The sequence below is a fragment of the Eucalyptus grandis genome, chromosome 1 (genome assembly GCF_016545825.1).
Source record: "Eucalyptus grandis isolate ANBG69807.140 chromosome 1, ASM1654582v1, whole genome shotgun sequence".
Classification (NCBI taxonomy): Eukaryota; Viridiplantae; Streptophyta; class Magnoliopsida; order Myrtales; family Myrtaceae; genus Eucalyptus; species Eucalyptus grandis.
Window position 1 is genome coordinate 38,434,446 of NC_052612.1, and position 15,341 is coordinate 38,449,786.

Sequence of the window (15,341 nt, forward strand, 5' to 3'; positions counted from 1 at the left end):
GTTCATCCTCTTCCATTTCATTTCCTCTCCTCAAGCTCGATTTTTTCGACTCAAGTTTGTTCTAAAGGATGTGAATTGGCTTTGTTCCTCTGGTTTCTGTCCGACCCAGATCGCGACGACGATTTTCATGACCGGCCCGATTTAAGTTCTTCAGTTTCCTGGCTTTTGATAATCTCGCTTTGACTCTCCTTTGAATTGTCGGCCTGGATTAAGGACTTAAAGTATTTCCTGAGTTATATCCCATTTTCACCGGTTCTTGATTGTCAGGAAGCACGGATCAGGTTAAATCGTCCCAGGACTTCTTCACTGGCAGGTAGTGAGGAGCGTCAGTAAGCAATTACTGTACTCCTGTGGCACAGAGTTACAACTTGACTTAATCAGTCTTCAAAATTTTCTTCCTTTCTCCATGGCTTTCCTTCCCGGGACAAATTATATATACACACGCACACACACATATATATAGTAGTGAGAATTTCTGATTTACGTGAAAAAGCAAATAAGATGTCCAGATTTAATAGCTCCAAACCTATGCAGTCAAATCTAGAGCTCCGCTAATAAATCTGAAAAGCAACATAACCAAATGCATCCTTCGAGGAATCAAACGATATTAAAATTAAAAAGTGACAAGGCCAAATGCATGCTAACACATAAGAGCTGAGAAGAAGCCTGCCTACGACATTTTTACTTGTTATCATGTTACGACAAATGAATAGCAATTAACACAACAACTACAAGATCTCAACATTGCACACTTTTTTATGATAAAAATGTGTTCTGGCTATCATCAAATTACAAACCAGTAAAGAACGCATCATGCAAGTAAGGAAAATCACCTGCACTATGTCAAAGACTTGTTACGCGACGTACTTTTGAAATGCGATACTCTTTTACTGCAATTTGTTTGGATGAAGGCAAAGCAAGGGTTTCTGATATGCTCTATTCAATGCAAGTCACCGCTCTTTGGCCAAGAACCTGCAATGCAAATCACCCAAATACATTAGCCGGAAGAATAACCGAATTGAGAAATATGTTGAATCAAACATGTCAAGAACACAGCAGGCTATACTGTTAAAGAAGTTTTAATATTCATATTAGAATATTGTGATTCAATCCGCGACAAAGTTGAAGAAATTTCGAAACTTCCCGAGCACAAAACCAGATCAAACTTGCACTACGTCTCACCTCAAGAACAGTGTACAAAACATAAAGGTCTACCTTAAATATAATGTCAAAATGCGAGGATCACAAAAGGCTCGTGAATGAACGGAATTAACAAGCTATTTCTAAACTTCAATCGAGACAGGTTCATTGTAGTAGATGCAATTAACAATTATTCTTCAAGCCCCAACACTATAATAAGCCAAAAGCAGGTTTAGTACATCGACAATCCACAAATAACAGCAGAAAGGACATAACCTTTCCGATTTTACACTATCGAAATCCAAATTCAACAATCTGGCCAGCTAAAAGCACCAACTCACTCCTTGATTAAAAAACTTCTACCCAAAGTCAACAAAAAAGTAAGCAAATAAAGAAAACTCAATGCCCGGAGACAAAAAGCCCGGTCCCTTCGAACCTCGCTAAGTACAAGAAGCTCGACTCGTACGCGTTGATCAGCCTCCCTCTAAGCTACGAGACTCGGTTTGTTGAGCCAAATGAGAGGAAGACGAAGTAATCAATCGTTATCAGGGGAGCAAACTTCGTGAGCACACACCGGTGGCACTCGGGGCGGCGGGAGTTGGGGCGGTGGGGATGGAATCGTAGGCTCGAATGGTCCTTAGGAACTCAGTGGCAACTGGAGAAATTTATTTGCTGGAAATGGAGGTTAAGGCTTGCGAGGAGTGCAGAACAGGCGACACCGTGACGATTGAGTTGTCATAGAACCTTGACCACTAGAGATTGGCAGCGAGAAGTCGGCAATAGGCCGTGGAGGTAGATTCGTGGAAGTAAAGAGGGAGAGAAGATCGTGGTGTGAGACTGTTTGATCACGAGCTAAGCTTTTCATTTTTAAGAATAATATATTCTAGCCTCATTATTTATAAAATCTATTATGGGCTATTTGGAAAATTAAGATTGACTTATTAAAAAAAGCACGGGTTCATAAATAGGTTGAACCCATTTTGACAAGTCTACTCGCAAGGCCCAAACAGCCGCCACCCCACCATCGCTGGAGAGGGCCGACAATGGTGGGGCGATGGTCGAGTGGGGTCACCGCAACTCGGCCAATGGCTGATGACCCTTGCTGACCCCAGGTAAGGGCCTACAGGCCCTCAACCAAAATATTCGGTGAGGGTTTCAACCCTTCCCCAAATCAGGCAAATGGCTTAGCCATCTCAACGCTACATAGAAGAGAAAGTAATAATAATAAAAAAAAAAAATCGATGTCCCATTAGCCAAATTATATGAAATTAACGAAAGTACTCAATTACATCAATTTGATGATTATTAAAATTTAGTTGCACTTTTGAAAATTTTAAGGCTCAATTACATTTTTTTGACAAATTTGAGGGGTCCTAGTGAACATTTCCCAAAATATTATTTCAACATTTTTAGAAATGTGAAAAAATATTATAAAATGAACATGATTGTCTAATCTCTAAATTCGGGATTTTTAGCTTTTAAATGAAGTTCAAAATTGCAATTCGACAACTGGAAAACTCATTAAGAAAAGAAAAGCACTTAGTTAATTTCCATAAAATTTTCTCCGTACCTTTTGGAAATTTTCTATTTGTCCCCTTTTTTTTGACTCCACGCGTTCTCAACTCGATAGAAATCAGATGGCCAAATGGAAGAGAAACCACTGCCTCAAACGAAAATGCCAGCTCTAATGAGCATAGCTCCACAAACAGAAGTAATAGCCGAAACGGGGGAGGTTGTGATTGTTGATGAGATCAAACTCAACACCGTCGTAGCGGAGAAGGCTAGGGAGGTCATACCCATAGATGATGCTATTGTGGATGAGACAAAATTCGACAGGAGAGTCATTCCCTGTTTCCAAACATAAAGATTCCTCTGTTTGGTCTGGAACAATCAGCTTGAATGGTGATTAATCACTCTTTCTCAGTCACAAAATTTCGAAATGTTTCCACCAGAACGCATGAAAGAAGACTTAGAGTCTAAATTCTTTTGTAGGTTACATCAGCGTGAAAACAACTGCTCTAGATGAAGACTCTGTGGTGGCCATAATGGCAAACCTTATTGAAGAGGTTTAGAACAAGAAATCAAGAACACAGAGATTAATCGACAGATGTGCACGGTTCTACAGGCCAGTTGGGTCAAAACACTACAAATCTTGATCTAATTGTATCCATGTCATAGGAATAATAATGCTGTTATAAAGGATTACGTGTGATTGCCTTTACTTGTTCAATTCAAATTTAATTGGAATTTTCTCTTCAGAAGCAGGGCAACCCTGCTTCTGGTTATGGATTTGGCACCATTATGCACGTGTTTTAACTTCGCTTCCTTGGGATTGATTGGGAGTAGGAGATAGCAAATCTTCAATCTCAACTTGGCTTCTGTCATTTTAGCATCTGCAGCGGTATGAGTTATATCCATCGGTTTCGCCATGATTCTGGTGGCATTACACGTCCATAACCGAGACCACTGGTTTTGTCTGGCATTGATGTTATTAGTAAGTGCATGCCTTCGTGTACTAGTCCTCTCTACTCCTGTTGCCACTCCGTGCCCTCACAAAGGCAGTGAAACCCAGGCTTTTGATCAAAGGGAGTTACTGTTTTGAAACCCTTGCTAAAATCAGGTAACTAGCTTTCGACAAAACTGGCACGATCCTATAGGTGAATTCTTGTTGGAGGACTTCCGGTCCCTCAATGAAGGCATAAGCATCGAGACTTTATTTGTAATGATCCTGGTTTCTAAAAACTAGCTCATAGTAGTCCTGAACTCACGCGATGGATGCAAAGCATCTTTAGGACATCAAGCATTGGGAGCAAGTTGAGCCATCCAATGGCTGCTCTGCTAGTAGGCTATGGGAGGTCATTTTAATAAATGGGCCGAAGCCCTGAGAGCTTTCATATTCCAAAGTCCTAATCAATGTGCCTATACAGAATAATGCGGAACCATGTAGGTGCTTCATCTTCATAAATGCAGCCCCCTTCTTTTGGGGATTCGATTTGGTTCTGGTGATTATCGAATTCCTTTAAGTAAAATTATGCATTTGCTGTTCCGAGCATAGAAGGCCTCTCTGGGGAAGGAAAAACTGTCGGTTATGTGTTATGCAGGGCAAAATCGGTTGGGATTTTCACTCTCTCTGATGCATGCCAAACCGGAGCACAGGTGGCCATCAAGGCACTCAAGTCATTGAAGATTAAAACTGTCATGCTTACAGGAGATAGCCAGGCCACGGTAATGCATGCACAGAATGAGGTGCGACTCTATTTCTCCTTGGTAGAGAATGACAGAGATGATGCCTCCACATTGGCTACTGCCTATCTCCGTAATTGAATGGGTGTTTCCAGTTCTGCACTTGCAATGAAGACGGGGCACGTGATTCTCATGTCCAGTGATGTAAGGAAAATACCGAAAGGGATCATGCTCGCAAGGAGAGCACACAGGAAGGTGGTTGAGAATGTAATTCCGTCGATAGCCACTAAGGTTGCCATCCTAGGATTGGCCTTTCGCCAGCCACATGCTTGTTTGGGCTGCAGTTCCCACCGACACTGGGACATGCCTGGTGGTGATCCTAAAGAGCATGCTCTAGCTAAAATACGGGAAAAAGTGTCATAAATCCTCTGCAGTGCGACAAAGAGAAGGATGCAACGTCCACAAGACGGTCTCATCCCGTAGCCACCATCAGAAGTGGGGACAAAAGTGTACAAGACTGAACAAGGTTGTGGCAAAGTCTGCATTTCGAAATGCCAATGGAGTGTTCCTAAATCAGGTTTTGTGTGGTAAGGTTGTGGCTAAGAAGCAACACACAATCGAGATCGTGGGGCATGTCTTATAGACGTCACCATTGCAGCAGAGGTGTGCCGTTGACTGTTATGCTACCAATTTTATCTTCAAGTGTTAGTTTGTGTGGAAACAGCGAGCTTCCCAACTTGAACGGACAGAGTTGTTGAAGTAAGTAAGGATGCAAATACCGAGCAGCGTGGCCAGATGGGCAATGATCATAACCATGGTTCGCTCCATTCCAATTTGTTCGAGCGCCTCCTCTCACAAGATGCATGCGAATGTTGATTCAGAAGCAAGGGACTTGTGCATTTGGCGATTATAAGAAACAGCAAACAGTGGAACACTATAACATGGAAACCGTGAGATGATTACCAGAGGCGCAATTGTACATTATCACGGGCAAGTGTGACCCTTTGCAAGAGAAGAATGAAGAGCACCGCGGGATGTGCATTGTGGCGGCAAAGATCATGACATTAACCAACACGGAAATCTAGTACGATTTACATGCTTCAATCTAACCATTGGACATAAAAGGCCTGTATGGTAACGTTTCTATTTTTTCCGATTCCTGTTCTTCTGTTCTCCGGAACATAAAAAGAACATAAATCTGTTTGGTAATGCCAACTTATTTTTCTATTCCCCGGAATAAAAAAAGTGGCTGGGAAATAAATTTGGAAAAGAAATAAGAAAAAAATAGCTTCTTGTTCTTAAAAGCAATTTCTAGAAATAAGTTTTTTTTTTTTTTCTTTTCTATTTTTCTTGTGTTCTTCCTTGTTGCGGCCACCACTGAACGCTTGCCAACCGTCAGCCACCTCCTGTCGCCCGCGACTACCGTCGGCAGCCAACTGCTGCCAACTGCTAGCAACGGTTGCCACCACCCGCAGCCCACCGGCCGCCGCCCACGACTCACCGGCCGACCACCACCACCATTCATCAGTAACTTACCATCGCCAACCACCGCACAACCGTTGCCTACCGCCGTATGACTACCGATCATCGCTGCTGAACACCGCCGCAAGACCGCCGCCCACAGCTCACCAGCCACTACCCCTCCCGCGGCCGATGGGCTGTGGGCGGCAATCTTGTGGCGACGGTCGGCGGTCATGCGACGGTCGTGCCACAGCCGTGCAAAGGTCGTGCGGCGGTCGTGCGACGATCATGCGGCAGCGGGAGACAGTTAGCGGTCCGTGAGTAATTAGAAAAAATAAATAAATACATGTAGGTCCGTGACTTTTTTGTAGGAGTTGGGGTGCGCTCTTCTCTCATACCAATCAACATGTGTCATCGACCATGTTGAGATTCCGCCAGGATCCACCATCTAAGAACCATCTGAGAACACATATAGGAAGAAACTTGTCGAGTTAGAGATTAGTCAGATGACATCACAAACTGAAGTTGTAACACAGACGAGGATGCTTACATTGAGAAAGGTTGGAATGTAGTGTTCATCAGCAATGCAGTCTTTACCATCCAAACCTGGCTATAGTTGTAAAGAATATCTTAACATCTTGCCATATCACAAAATGCCCAAGAATCATGGCTCCAACAGTAGATATCATAAAAGTGACTGGAAAAAAACAAACATGATGCGATGAACTAACAAATCAACTATCCAGAGAATTTTTGTCAGCAAATGTCCAGAATGAAAAAATGATGAATGAACAAATCCGAAACAACATTATTTGAAAGCAAAATATCGTAATGGCATACATGCAGGCGATGTTTGCAATAGGGGCATAAACTCTGATCCACAAACCCTATAATAACAAGATGATACGCAATAGGATACAAAGCAACTTTGCATTCACCTGACAATGGTCCCTGAATTTCGAGTAATATAGACTGTCTGCCACAAGAATCAAACCATGCTGCCGCTTCATTGTGAACCACTGCAGAGAACTCAGCAATTAATTGGAAATACGCATCAGAAAAACTCTTGAATTCATAAGCCAACATGCAAAATTTAAAGTATCCAAATTTAAACTTTTTGCAAGATAAACCTGAGCACCTTTCCAGAAATTTATCCTCTTGACTTTAGGTAACATCTGTTCTGCGTATCTGCCATTCCCATATCGACCTGGATCCAAGAAGCTATATTGGAAATAGAAAACAGTTTGAATAAGTAAGAAAATAAGTAAGAAGAGTAATACAATACAAAAAACAATATGTGCTTACCAATCAACATAGTTGATAATTGTGTGCATGAGATAATCGTACACATAGTTAAAAGTATGCAAAGGCACACAGCTGCAACATCACAAGATTAGAAATCAGAACTTTGAAGCAAACTACCTCATTTTTTTTTTTCATTATAACAGATGGGAAAATTTTAATTTTTTTGCCTATTACCTATCAGAGAGTAACACAAAATGTTGGTTATCAGGATCTTCAAGAGCGTTTGCCAATAACCGTCTGTCAGCATCAACCATGGAAATTTTACCCCACACCACCTGCACAGGTAAATATAACATAAATTTCATAAAATTCTTTATATAGATAAAAGTAAACAACCACATGGCGACAAGGGAGTCCAAATCCATATAGAAAAGAACTCAGTTAAAAGACAAAGCATCGATTCATAAGATTGTGCTGACAATGGTACTCGCATTTAGTGTGTTTTAAGAGCATTAACTCCAAAATGCACTAGGCACACAGCCACCAAATTCTTCCCCAATTATCTTTCTTTTGCATAGAACTTAGCAGATTTTGGCTTTCATGAAAAGACTTGAACTCCACAAACATAAGTTGCACATATCGAAACAACTTTCTGCATCAACAGAATATTATGCTTCAGCCATAAGCAGAGATAGGGTATGAAGATGAATAGACATATTTTACTGGTTTACTGCAGAGTGCGAACCTCTAAAATGGAAAAATAGTGCACTCAGGTTCAACAAATGATTATCAGAATACGGATATGGACTTTCAAGGACAGACTGATTTTGCAAAGTAAGTTACTGAACCTGGTCACTCCATATGTCTCGGTCAATGAAGTAATGCCTCACATGTATTGGTTTTTCTGCCGATGCATGAACATAAACTGTGAACCTCCCTTCGTGACCCTAACAGCGAAGACAAAGATTCGAGGAAGACAAAATTAAGCAGCAGTAGCATTGCATATGCATCTGCTTAGCTACAATTCTTTCTTCAACTACATCGATATGCTTTACAAAAATTGTGTGCGTTAAGAATAAAATCGGTTAGTAATATCAAACAATGTCCGGCGGCAAGAGTTATCCTCTGTTTCATCAAACTTTTCTAAAAAGTAGAATAATGAGAACAAGAGGAAGTTACTCTTTGATTAAACAAGATAAAAATATCTGGGACAAGCATTAGATGGTCAAGAAACTTAGGCCACGTTTATATTTCTCCCAATTTCTGTTCTTTTGTTCCCCGAAAAAAAGAAAAAAGAAAAAACAGAAATTTGTTTGGTAATACCAACTTATTTTTCAATTACTTGGAATAGAAAAGTGGCTAGGGAATAAATTTGGAATAGTAATAAAAAACAAAAAAAAAAAGTAATTCCGGGAACAATTTCTAGAAATAAGTTTTTTTTTTTTCTATATTTCTTTTGTTCTTCTTCCTTGTTGCGGCCCCGCCAACCGCCTGTCAATCGTCGGCCACCTCCTGCCGCCCGTGGCAACCCTCGGCAACCAACGACGGTTGCCGCTACCTGTAGCCCACCGGCCGATGACCGCTACCGTTCGTCGGCAGCCTGCCGCCACCTACTGCCGCACAACCGCCGCGTGCTGCCGCACAACCGCCGATCGTCGCTGCCAAGCGCCACCCAGAGCTCACCGCTACCGCCCCCTCCTACGGCCAGTGGGCTATGGGTGGCAATCTTGTGGCGGCAATCGGCGGTCGTGCCGTGATCGTGCGGCCGTCGTGCGGCAATCGTGCAACGGTCGTGCTGTGGTCATGCCACGGTCGTGCGACGATCGTGCGACGGTCATGCCGCGGTCGTGCCACGGTCATGTGGCAATCGGCGGCAACGATGAGCGGTCGTGCGGCAATCGTGCCGCATTCGTACGGCGGTTGTGCCGTGCTCGTGCGACGATGGTGCGACGGTACCTTATTTTACTCAAAAATTATTCTCAGAGTAAAAATAGCAAAAAATTATTTCTAAAACGAAATTGTTTCACGAAATAGAAATGTTGCTATGTGCGTCCAAAGCTTCTGAATTTTGGGAAATTGCACAATTCGCTATCATTAAATCAATCCAAGAATCTTAGACTTAAAAGCCCAAAGGCCCGTCCACACGCATATATAGGTTAAATCGAACGCTGTTGCGGGATTCTGTTCATGATCAAGGGCTAAGAGCCTTAAAAAGGAACAAGACCATCTGTTAAGAATGGAAAGAGAGTCTCAGAAAACTCTTCTTCTTGAAAAGTCGCTTCTTTAGGGGCCATTTCCATACCAGGAAGGAGGAGCTAAAAAAATTAAATAACGATTAGCTTGTTTTCAAGACCAACAAACCATATAATAAAATTGACAAAAATAGAAATGAAACTTAACAAGAACGAACTATTAAAAAAAGAACCAGACTCTCGAAGCAAGATTATAGAAAAAAAAAACAAAAACAAAAACAATCTTACTAGATAAAATGTTTGGTCGCAAGTTCCCAACCCTTCTTGCGCGAAGGATTTCTGCTTCAATGGAAGCCCGCAAAGTAGCACGGATCGAATCGACGGTTCCTGAGATGATCTTCTGGACCCCCATCAGCTACATGACGAGGGAGGATATTACTTTGCACTCTTGCGGACAGGTCCATAATGTGAAACACAACAGTCAAGAGACACCTGCGGCTATCTCCTCCGGGCACGGTTGGCTTCTCAAGTAGGATCGCGAAACCCGAAGGCAACATCACCACCGAACCGGGGTTTCCCCCGCTTAGGAGTGAGGCCATCGCTCCAAGGTCGATTGGAGCGTAAACAATATAAGAGCCTGTCGGGTCCGAGTAACTGTTTTGCAAGTAAAGGACAAAGGAAGAGTTCGAACCCGGCTGTGAAGAAAGAAACAGGCAAAGCTATCAAAACAAATGTGGTTATTCTAATGATATGGGAGCTGATAAAACGAGGATGAAGAGACATTCTAGTACTTACCTCCACTTGCATAATAGACACGCGACTCGCTGGGTCTGCTCCTGTGCATATGCATGTGGCTTCCCGAATGACAAGCTCCACCCAGAGCTCACCAGCCACCGCCCCCTCCTACGGCTGGTGGGCTGTGGGTGGCAATCTTGTGATGGCAAATAGGCGGTCATGCCGCGGTCGTGCGGCCGTTGTACGGCAATCGTGCAACCGTCATGCGGCAATCGTGCGATGGTCGTGCCGCGGTCGTGCGGCGATCATGCGACAGTTGTGCCACAGTCATGTCGCGGTCATGCAGCAGTCGGTGGCAAAGATCAGCGGTCGTGCGGCAATCGCGCCGCCATCGTGCGACGGTTGTGCCACGGTCGTGCGGCGATCGTGCAACAGTCGTGCCCAAATCGTGCAACGGTTGTGCCGCAGTCATGCGGCAGCCGGCGGCGAAGATCAACGATCGTGCGGCAATCGTCCCGCGGTCATGCCACGGTCATGCAGCAGTCAGCAACCGGTGAGTAATTAGAAAAAGAATATATAAAAATTTATAAAAATGTATTAAACACATTTCTATTCTTTTTCTATTCCAAAAATAAAAATTTTATATAATTACCAAATATCTTATTTTACTCAAAAATTATTCTAGGAGTAAAAATAGCAAAAAATTATTTCTAAAAAGAAATTGTTTCACGAAATAGAAATGTTGCTATGTGCGTCCAAAGCTTCTGAATTTTGGGAAATTGCACAATTCGCTATCATTAAATCAATCCAAGAATCTTAGACTTAAAAGCCCAAAGGCTCGTCCACACGCATATATAGGTTAAATCGGATGGTGTTGCGGGATTCTGTTCATGATCAAGGGCTAAGAGCCTTAAAAAGGAACAAGACCATCTGTTAAGAATGGGAAGAGAGTCTCAGAAAACTCTTCTTCTTGAAAAGTCGCTTCTTTAGGGGACATTTCCATACCGGGAAGGAGGAGCTAAAAAAAAAAGTAAATAACGATTAGCTTGTTTTCAAGACCAACAAACCATATAATAAAATTGACAAAAATAGAAATGAAACTTAACAAGAACGAACTATTAAAAAAAGAACCGGACTCTCGAAGCAAGATTACAGAAAAAAAAAAACAAAAACAAAAACAATCTTACTGGATAAAATGTTTGGTCGCAGGTTCGAAACCCTTCTTGCGCGAAGGATTTCTGCTTCAATGGAAGCCCGCAAAGTAGCACGGATCGAATCGACGGTTCCTAAGATGATCTTCTGGACCCCATCAGCTACATGACGAGGGAGGATATTACTTTGCACTCTTGCTGACACGTCCATAATTTGAAATGCAACAGTCAAGAGACTCCTATGGCTCTCTCCTCCAGGCACGGTTGGCTTCTCAGGTAGGATCGCGAAACCCGAAGGCAACATCACCACCGAACCGAGGTTTCCCCCACTTAGGAGTGAGGCCATCGCTCCAAGGTCGATTGCAGCGTAAACAATATAAGAGCCTGTCGGGTTTGAGTAACTGTTTTGCAAGTAAAGGACATAGGAAGAGTTCGGACTCGGCTGTGAAGAAAGAAACAGGCAAACCTATCAAAACAAATGCGGTTATTCTAATGATATGGGAGCTGATAAAACGAGGATGAAGAGACATTCTAGTACTTACCTCCACTTGCATAATGGAGACGCGAGTCGCTGGGTCTGCTCCTGTGCATATGCATGTGGCTTCCCGAATGAGAAGCTCCACCCAGAGCTCACCGGCCACCGCCCCCTCCTACGACCGGTGCGCTGGGGGTGGCAATCTTGAGATGGCAAATAGGGGGTCGTGCCGCGGTCGTGCGGCCGTTGTGCGGCAATCGTGCAACCGTCATGCGGCAATCGAGCGACGGTCGTGCCGCGGTCATGCCACTGTCGTGCGGCGATCATGCGACAGTTGTGCCACAGTCATGTCGCGGTCATGCAGTAGTCGGTGGCGAAGATCAGTGCTCGTGCGGCAATCGTGCCGCCGTCATGCGGCGGTTGTGCCGCGGTCGTGCGGCGATCGTGCGACAGTCGTGCCCAAATCGTGCCACGGTCGTGCCGCAGTCATGCGGCAGTCGGCGGCGAAGATCAACGATCGTCCGGCAATCGTGCCGGGGTCATGCCATGGTCATGCAGCAGTCAGCGATCGGTGAGCAATTAGAAAAAGAATATATAAAAATTTATAAAAATTTATTAAACGCATTTCTATTCTTTTTCTGTTCCAAAAATAAAAATTGTATATAATTACCAAATATCTTATTTTACTCAAAAATTATTCTGGAAGTAAAAATAGCAAAAAATTATTTCTAAAAAGAAATTGTTTCACGAAATAGAAATGTTGCTATGTGCGTCCAAAGCTTCTGAATTTTGGGAAATTGCACAATTCGCTATCATTAAATCAATCCAAGAATCTTAGACTTAAAAGCCCAAAGGCCCGTCCACACGCATATATAGGTTAAATCGGACGCTGTTGCGGGATTCTGTGCATGATCAAGGGCTAAGAGCCTTAAAAAGGAACAAGACCATCTGTTAAGAATGGAAAGAGAGTCTCAGAAAACTCTTCTTCTTGAAAAATCGCTTCTTTAGGGGCCATTTCCATACCGGGAAGGAGGAGTTAAAAAAATTAAATAACGATTAGCTTGTTTTCAAGACCAACAAACCATATAATAAAATTGACAAAAATAGAAATGAAACTTAACAGGAACGAACTATTAAAAAAAGAACCGGACCCTCGAAGCAAGATCAAAGAAAAAAAAAAAAAACAAAAACAAAAACAAAAACAATTTTACTGGATAAAATGTTTGGTCGCAGGTTCGAAACCCTTCTTGTGCGAAGGATTTCTGCTTCAATGGAAGCCCGCAAAGTAGCACGGATCGAATCGACGGTTGCTGAGATGATCTTCTGGACCCCATCAGCTACATGACGAGGGAGGATATTACTTTGCACTCTTGCGGACACGTCCATAATTTGAAATGCAGCAGTCAAGAGACTCCTACGGCTATCTCCTCCGGGCACGGTTGGCTTCTCAGGTAGGATCGCGAAACCCAAAGGCAACATCACCATCGAACCGAGGTTTCCCCCACCTAGGAGTGAGGCCATCGCTCCAAGGTCGATTGGAGCGTAAACAATATAAGAGCCTGTCGAGTCTGAGTAACTGTTTTGCAAGTAAAGGACATAGGAAGAGTTCGGACTTGGCTGTGAAGAAAGAAACAGGCAAAGCTATCAAAACAAATGCGGTTATTCTAATGATATGGGATCTGATAAAACGAGGATGAAGAGAGATTCTAGTACTTACCTCCATTTGCATAATGGACACGCGAGTCGCTGGGTCTGCTCCTGTGCATATGCATGTGGCTTCCTGAATGACAAGCTCCACCCAGAGCGCACCGGCCACCGCCCCCTCCTACGGCTAGTGGGCTGGGGGTGGCAATCTTGAGATGGCAAATAGGCGGTCGTGCCGCGGTCGTGCGGCCGTTGTGCGGCACTCGTACAACCGTCATGCGGCAATCGTGCGACGGTCGTGTCGCGGTCGTGCCACGGTCGTGCGGCGATCATTCGACAGTTGTGCCACAGTCTTGTCGCGGTCATGCAGTAGTCGGTGGTGAAGATCAGCGCTCGTGCGGCAATCGTGCCGCCGTCATGCGGCGGTTGTACCGCGGTCGTGCAGGGATCGTGCGACAGTCGTGCCCAAATCGTGTAACGGTCGTGTCGCAGTCATGCGGCAATCGGCGGCGAAGATCAACGATCGTGCGGCAATCGTCCCGCGGTCATGCCTTGGTCATGCAGCAGTCAGCGATTGAGAGTAATTAGAAAAAGAATATATAAAAATTTATAAAAATTTATTAAACGCATTTCTATTCTTTTTCTGTTCCAAAAATAAAAATTGTATATAACTACCAAATATCTTATTTTACTCAAAAAATATTCAGTGAGTAAAAATAGCACAAAATTATTTCTAAAAAGAAATTGTTTCACGAAATAGAAATGTTGCTATGTGCGTGCAAAGCTTCTGAATTTTGCGAAATTGCACAATTCGCTATCATTAAATCAATCCAAGAATCTTAGACTTAAAAGCCCAAAGGCCCGTCCGCACGCATATATAGGTTAAATCGAACGGTGTTGCGGGATTCTGTGCATGATCAAGGGCTAAGAGCCTTAAAAAGGAACAAGACCATCTGTTAAGAATGGAAAGAGAGTCTCAGAAAACTCTTCTTCTTGAAAAATCGCTTCTTTAGGGGCCATTTCCATACCAGGAAGGAGGAGCTAAAAAAATTAAATAACGATTAGCTTGTTTTCAAGACCAACAAACCATATAATATAATTGACAAAAATAGAAATGAAACTTAACAGGAACGAACTATTAAAAAAAGAACCGGACTCTCGAAGCAAGATTACAGAAAAAAAAAAACAAAACAAAACAAAAACAAGCTTACCGGATAAAATGTTTGGTCGCAGGTTCCAAACCCTTCTTGCGCGAAGGATTTCTGCTTCAATGGAAGCCCGCAAAGTAGCACGGATCGAATCGACGGTTCCTAAGATGATCTTCTGGACCCCATCAGCTACATGACGAGGGAGGATATTACTTTGCACTCTTGCAGACACTTCCATAATTTGAAATGCAACAGTCAAGAGACTCCTACGGCTATCTCCTCCAGGCACGGTTGGCTTCTCAGGTAGGATCGCGAAACCCGAAGGCAACATCACCACCGAACCGAGGTTTCCCCCACTTAGGAGTGAGGCCATCGCTCCAAGGTCGATTGCAGCGTAAACAATATAAGAGCCTGTCGGGTCTGAGTAACTGTTTTGCAACTAAAGTACAGAGGAAGAGTTCCGACCCGGCTGTGAAGAAAGAAACAGGCAAAGCTATCAAAACAAATGTGGTTATTCTAATGATATGGGAGCTGATAAAACAAGGATGAAGAGAGATTCTAGTACTTACCTCCACTTGCATAATAGACACGCGACTCGTTGGGTCTGCTCCTGTGCATATGCATGTGGCTTCCCGAATGACAAGCTCCACCCAGAGCTCGCCGGCCACCGCCCCCTCCTACGGCTGGTGGGCGGTGGGTGGTAATCTTGTGATGGCAAATAGGCGGTCGTGCCGCGGTCGTGCGGCCATTGTGCGGCAATCGTGCAACCGTCGTGCTGCGGTCGTGCCACGGTCGTGCGGCGATCATGCGACAGTTGTGCCACAGTCATGTCGCGCTCATCCAGCAGTCGGTGGCGAAGATCAGTGGTCGTGCAGCAATCGTGCCGCCGTCGTGCGGCGGTTGTGCCGCGGTCGTGCAGCGATCGTACGACAATCGTGCACCAATCGTGCAACGGTCGTGCCGCAGT

The 15,341-nt window shown here is 43.8% G+C and overlaps 1 protein-coding gene and 1 pseudogene across 1 annotated transcript; one reads left to right on the plus strand and one right to left on the minus strand.

The window, feature by feature from the left end:
* Window positions 1-2,815: 2,815 nt before the first annotated feature.
* On the plus strand, window positions 2,816-4,966 carry LOC104438733 (annotated as a pseudogene).
* Window positions 4,967-4,969: 3 nt separating this feature from the next.
* On the minus strand, window positions 4,970-14,747 carry LOC104438734 (glycosyltransferase BC10-like). The gene is made up of 9 exons (XM_039298999.1): window positions 14,469-14,747; window positions 7,878-7,976; window positions 7,264-7,364; window positions 7,090-7,161; window positions 6,915-7,005; window positions 6,723-6,803; window positions 6,335-6,394; window positions 6,150-6,232; window positions 4,970-5,108 (listed from the first exon to the last, which is right to left on the minus strand). The coding sequence occupies exons 1-9, from the start codon at window positions 14,745-14,747 to the stop codon at window positions 4,970-4,972; spliced, it is 1,005 nt and encodes a 334-aa protein (XP_039154933.1).
* Window positions 14,748-15,341: the final 594 nt, after the last annotated feature.

Excerpts from the sequence above, each read along its gene's own strand:
- LOC104438734 (XM_039298999.1), bottom strand. The coding sequence starts at position 14,747 with ATGGCCTCACTCCTAAGTGGGGGAAACCTCGGTTCGGTGGTGATGTTG. Across the intron at positions 7,365-7,877 it reads GAGACATATGGAGTGACCAG|GTGGTGTGGGGTAAAATTTC; the intron begins GTTCAGTAACTT and ends TTACCTGTGCAG. Across the intron at positions 5,109-6,149 it reads GCGCACCCCAACTCCTACAA|TGCTCGGTATTTGCATCCTT; the intron begins AAAAGTCACGGA and ends ATCTGGCCACGC.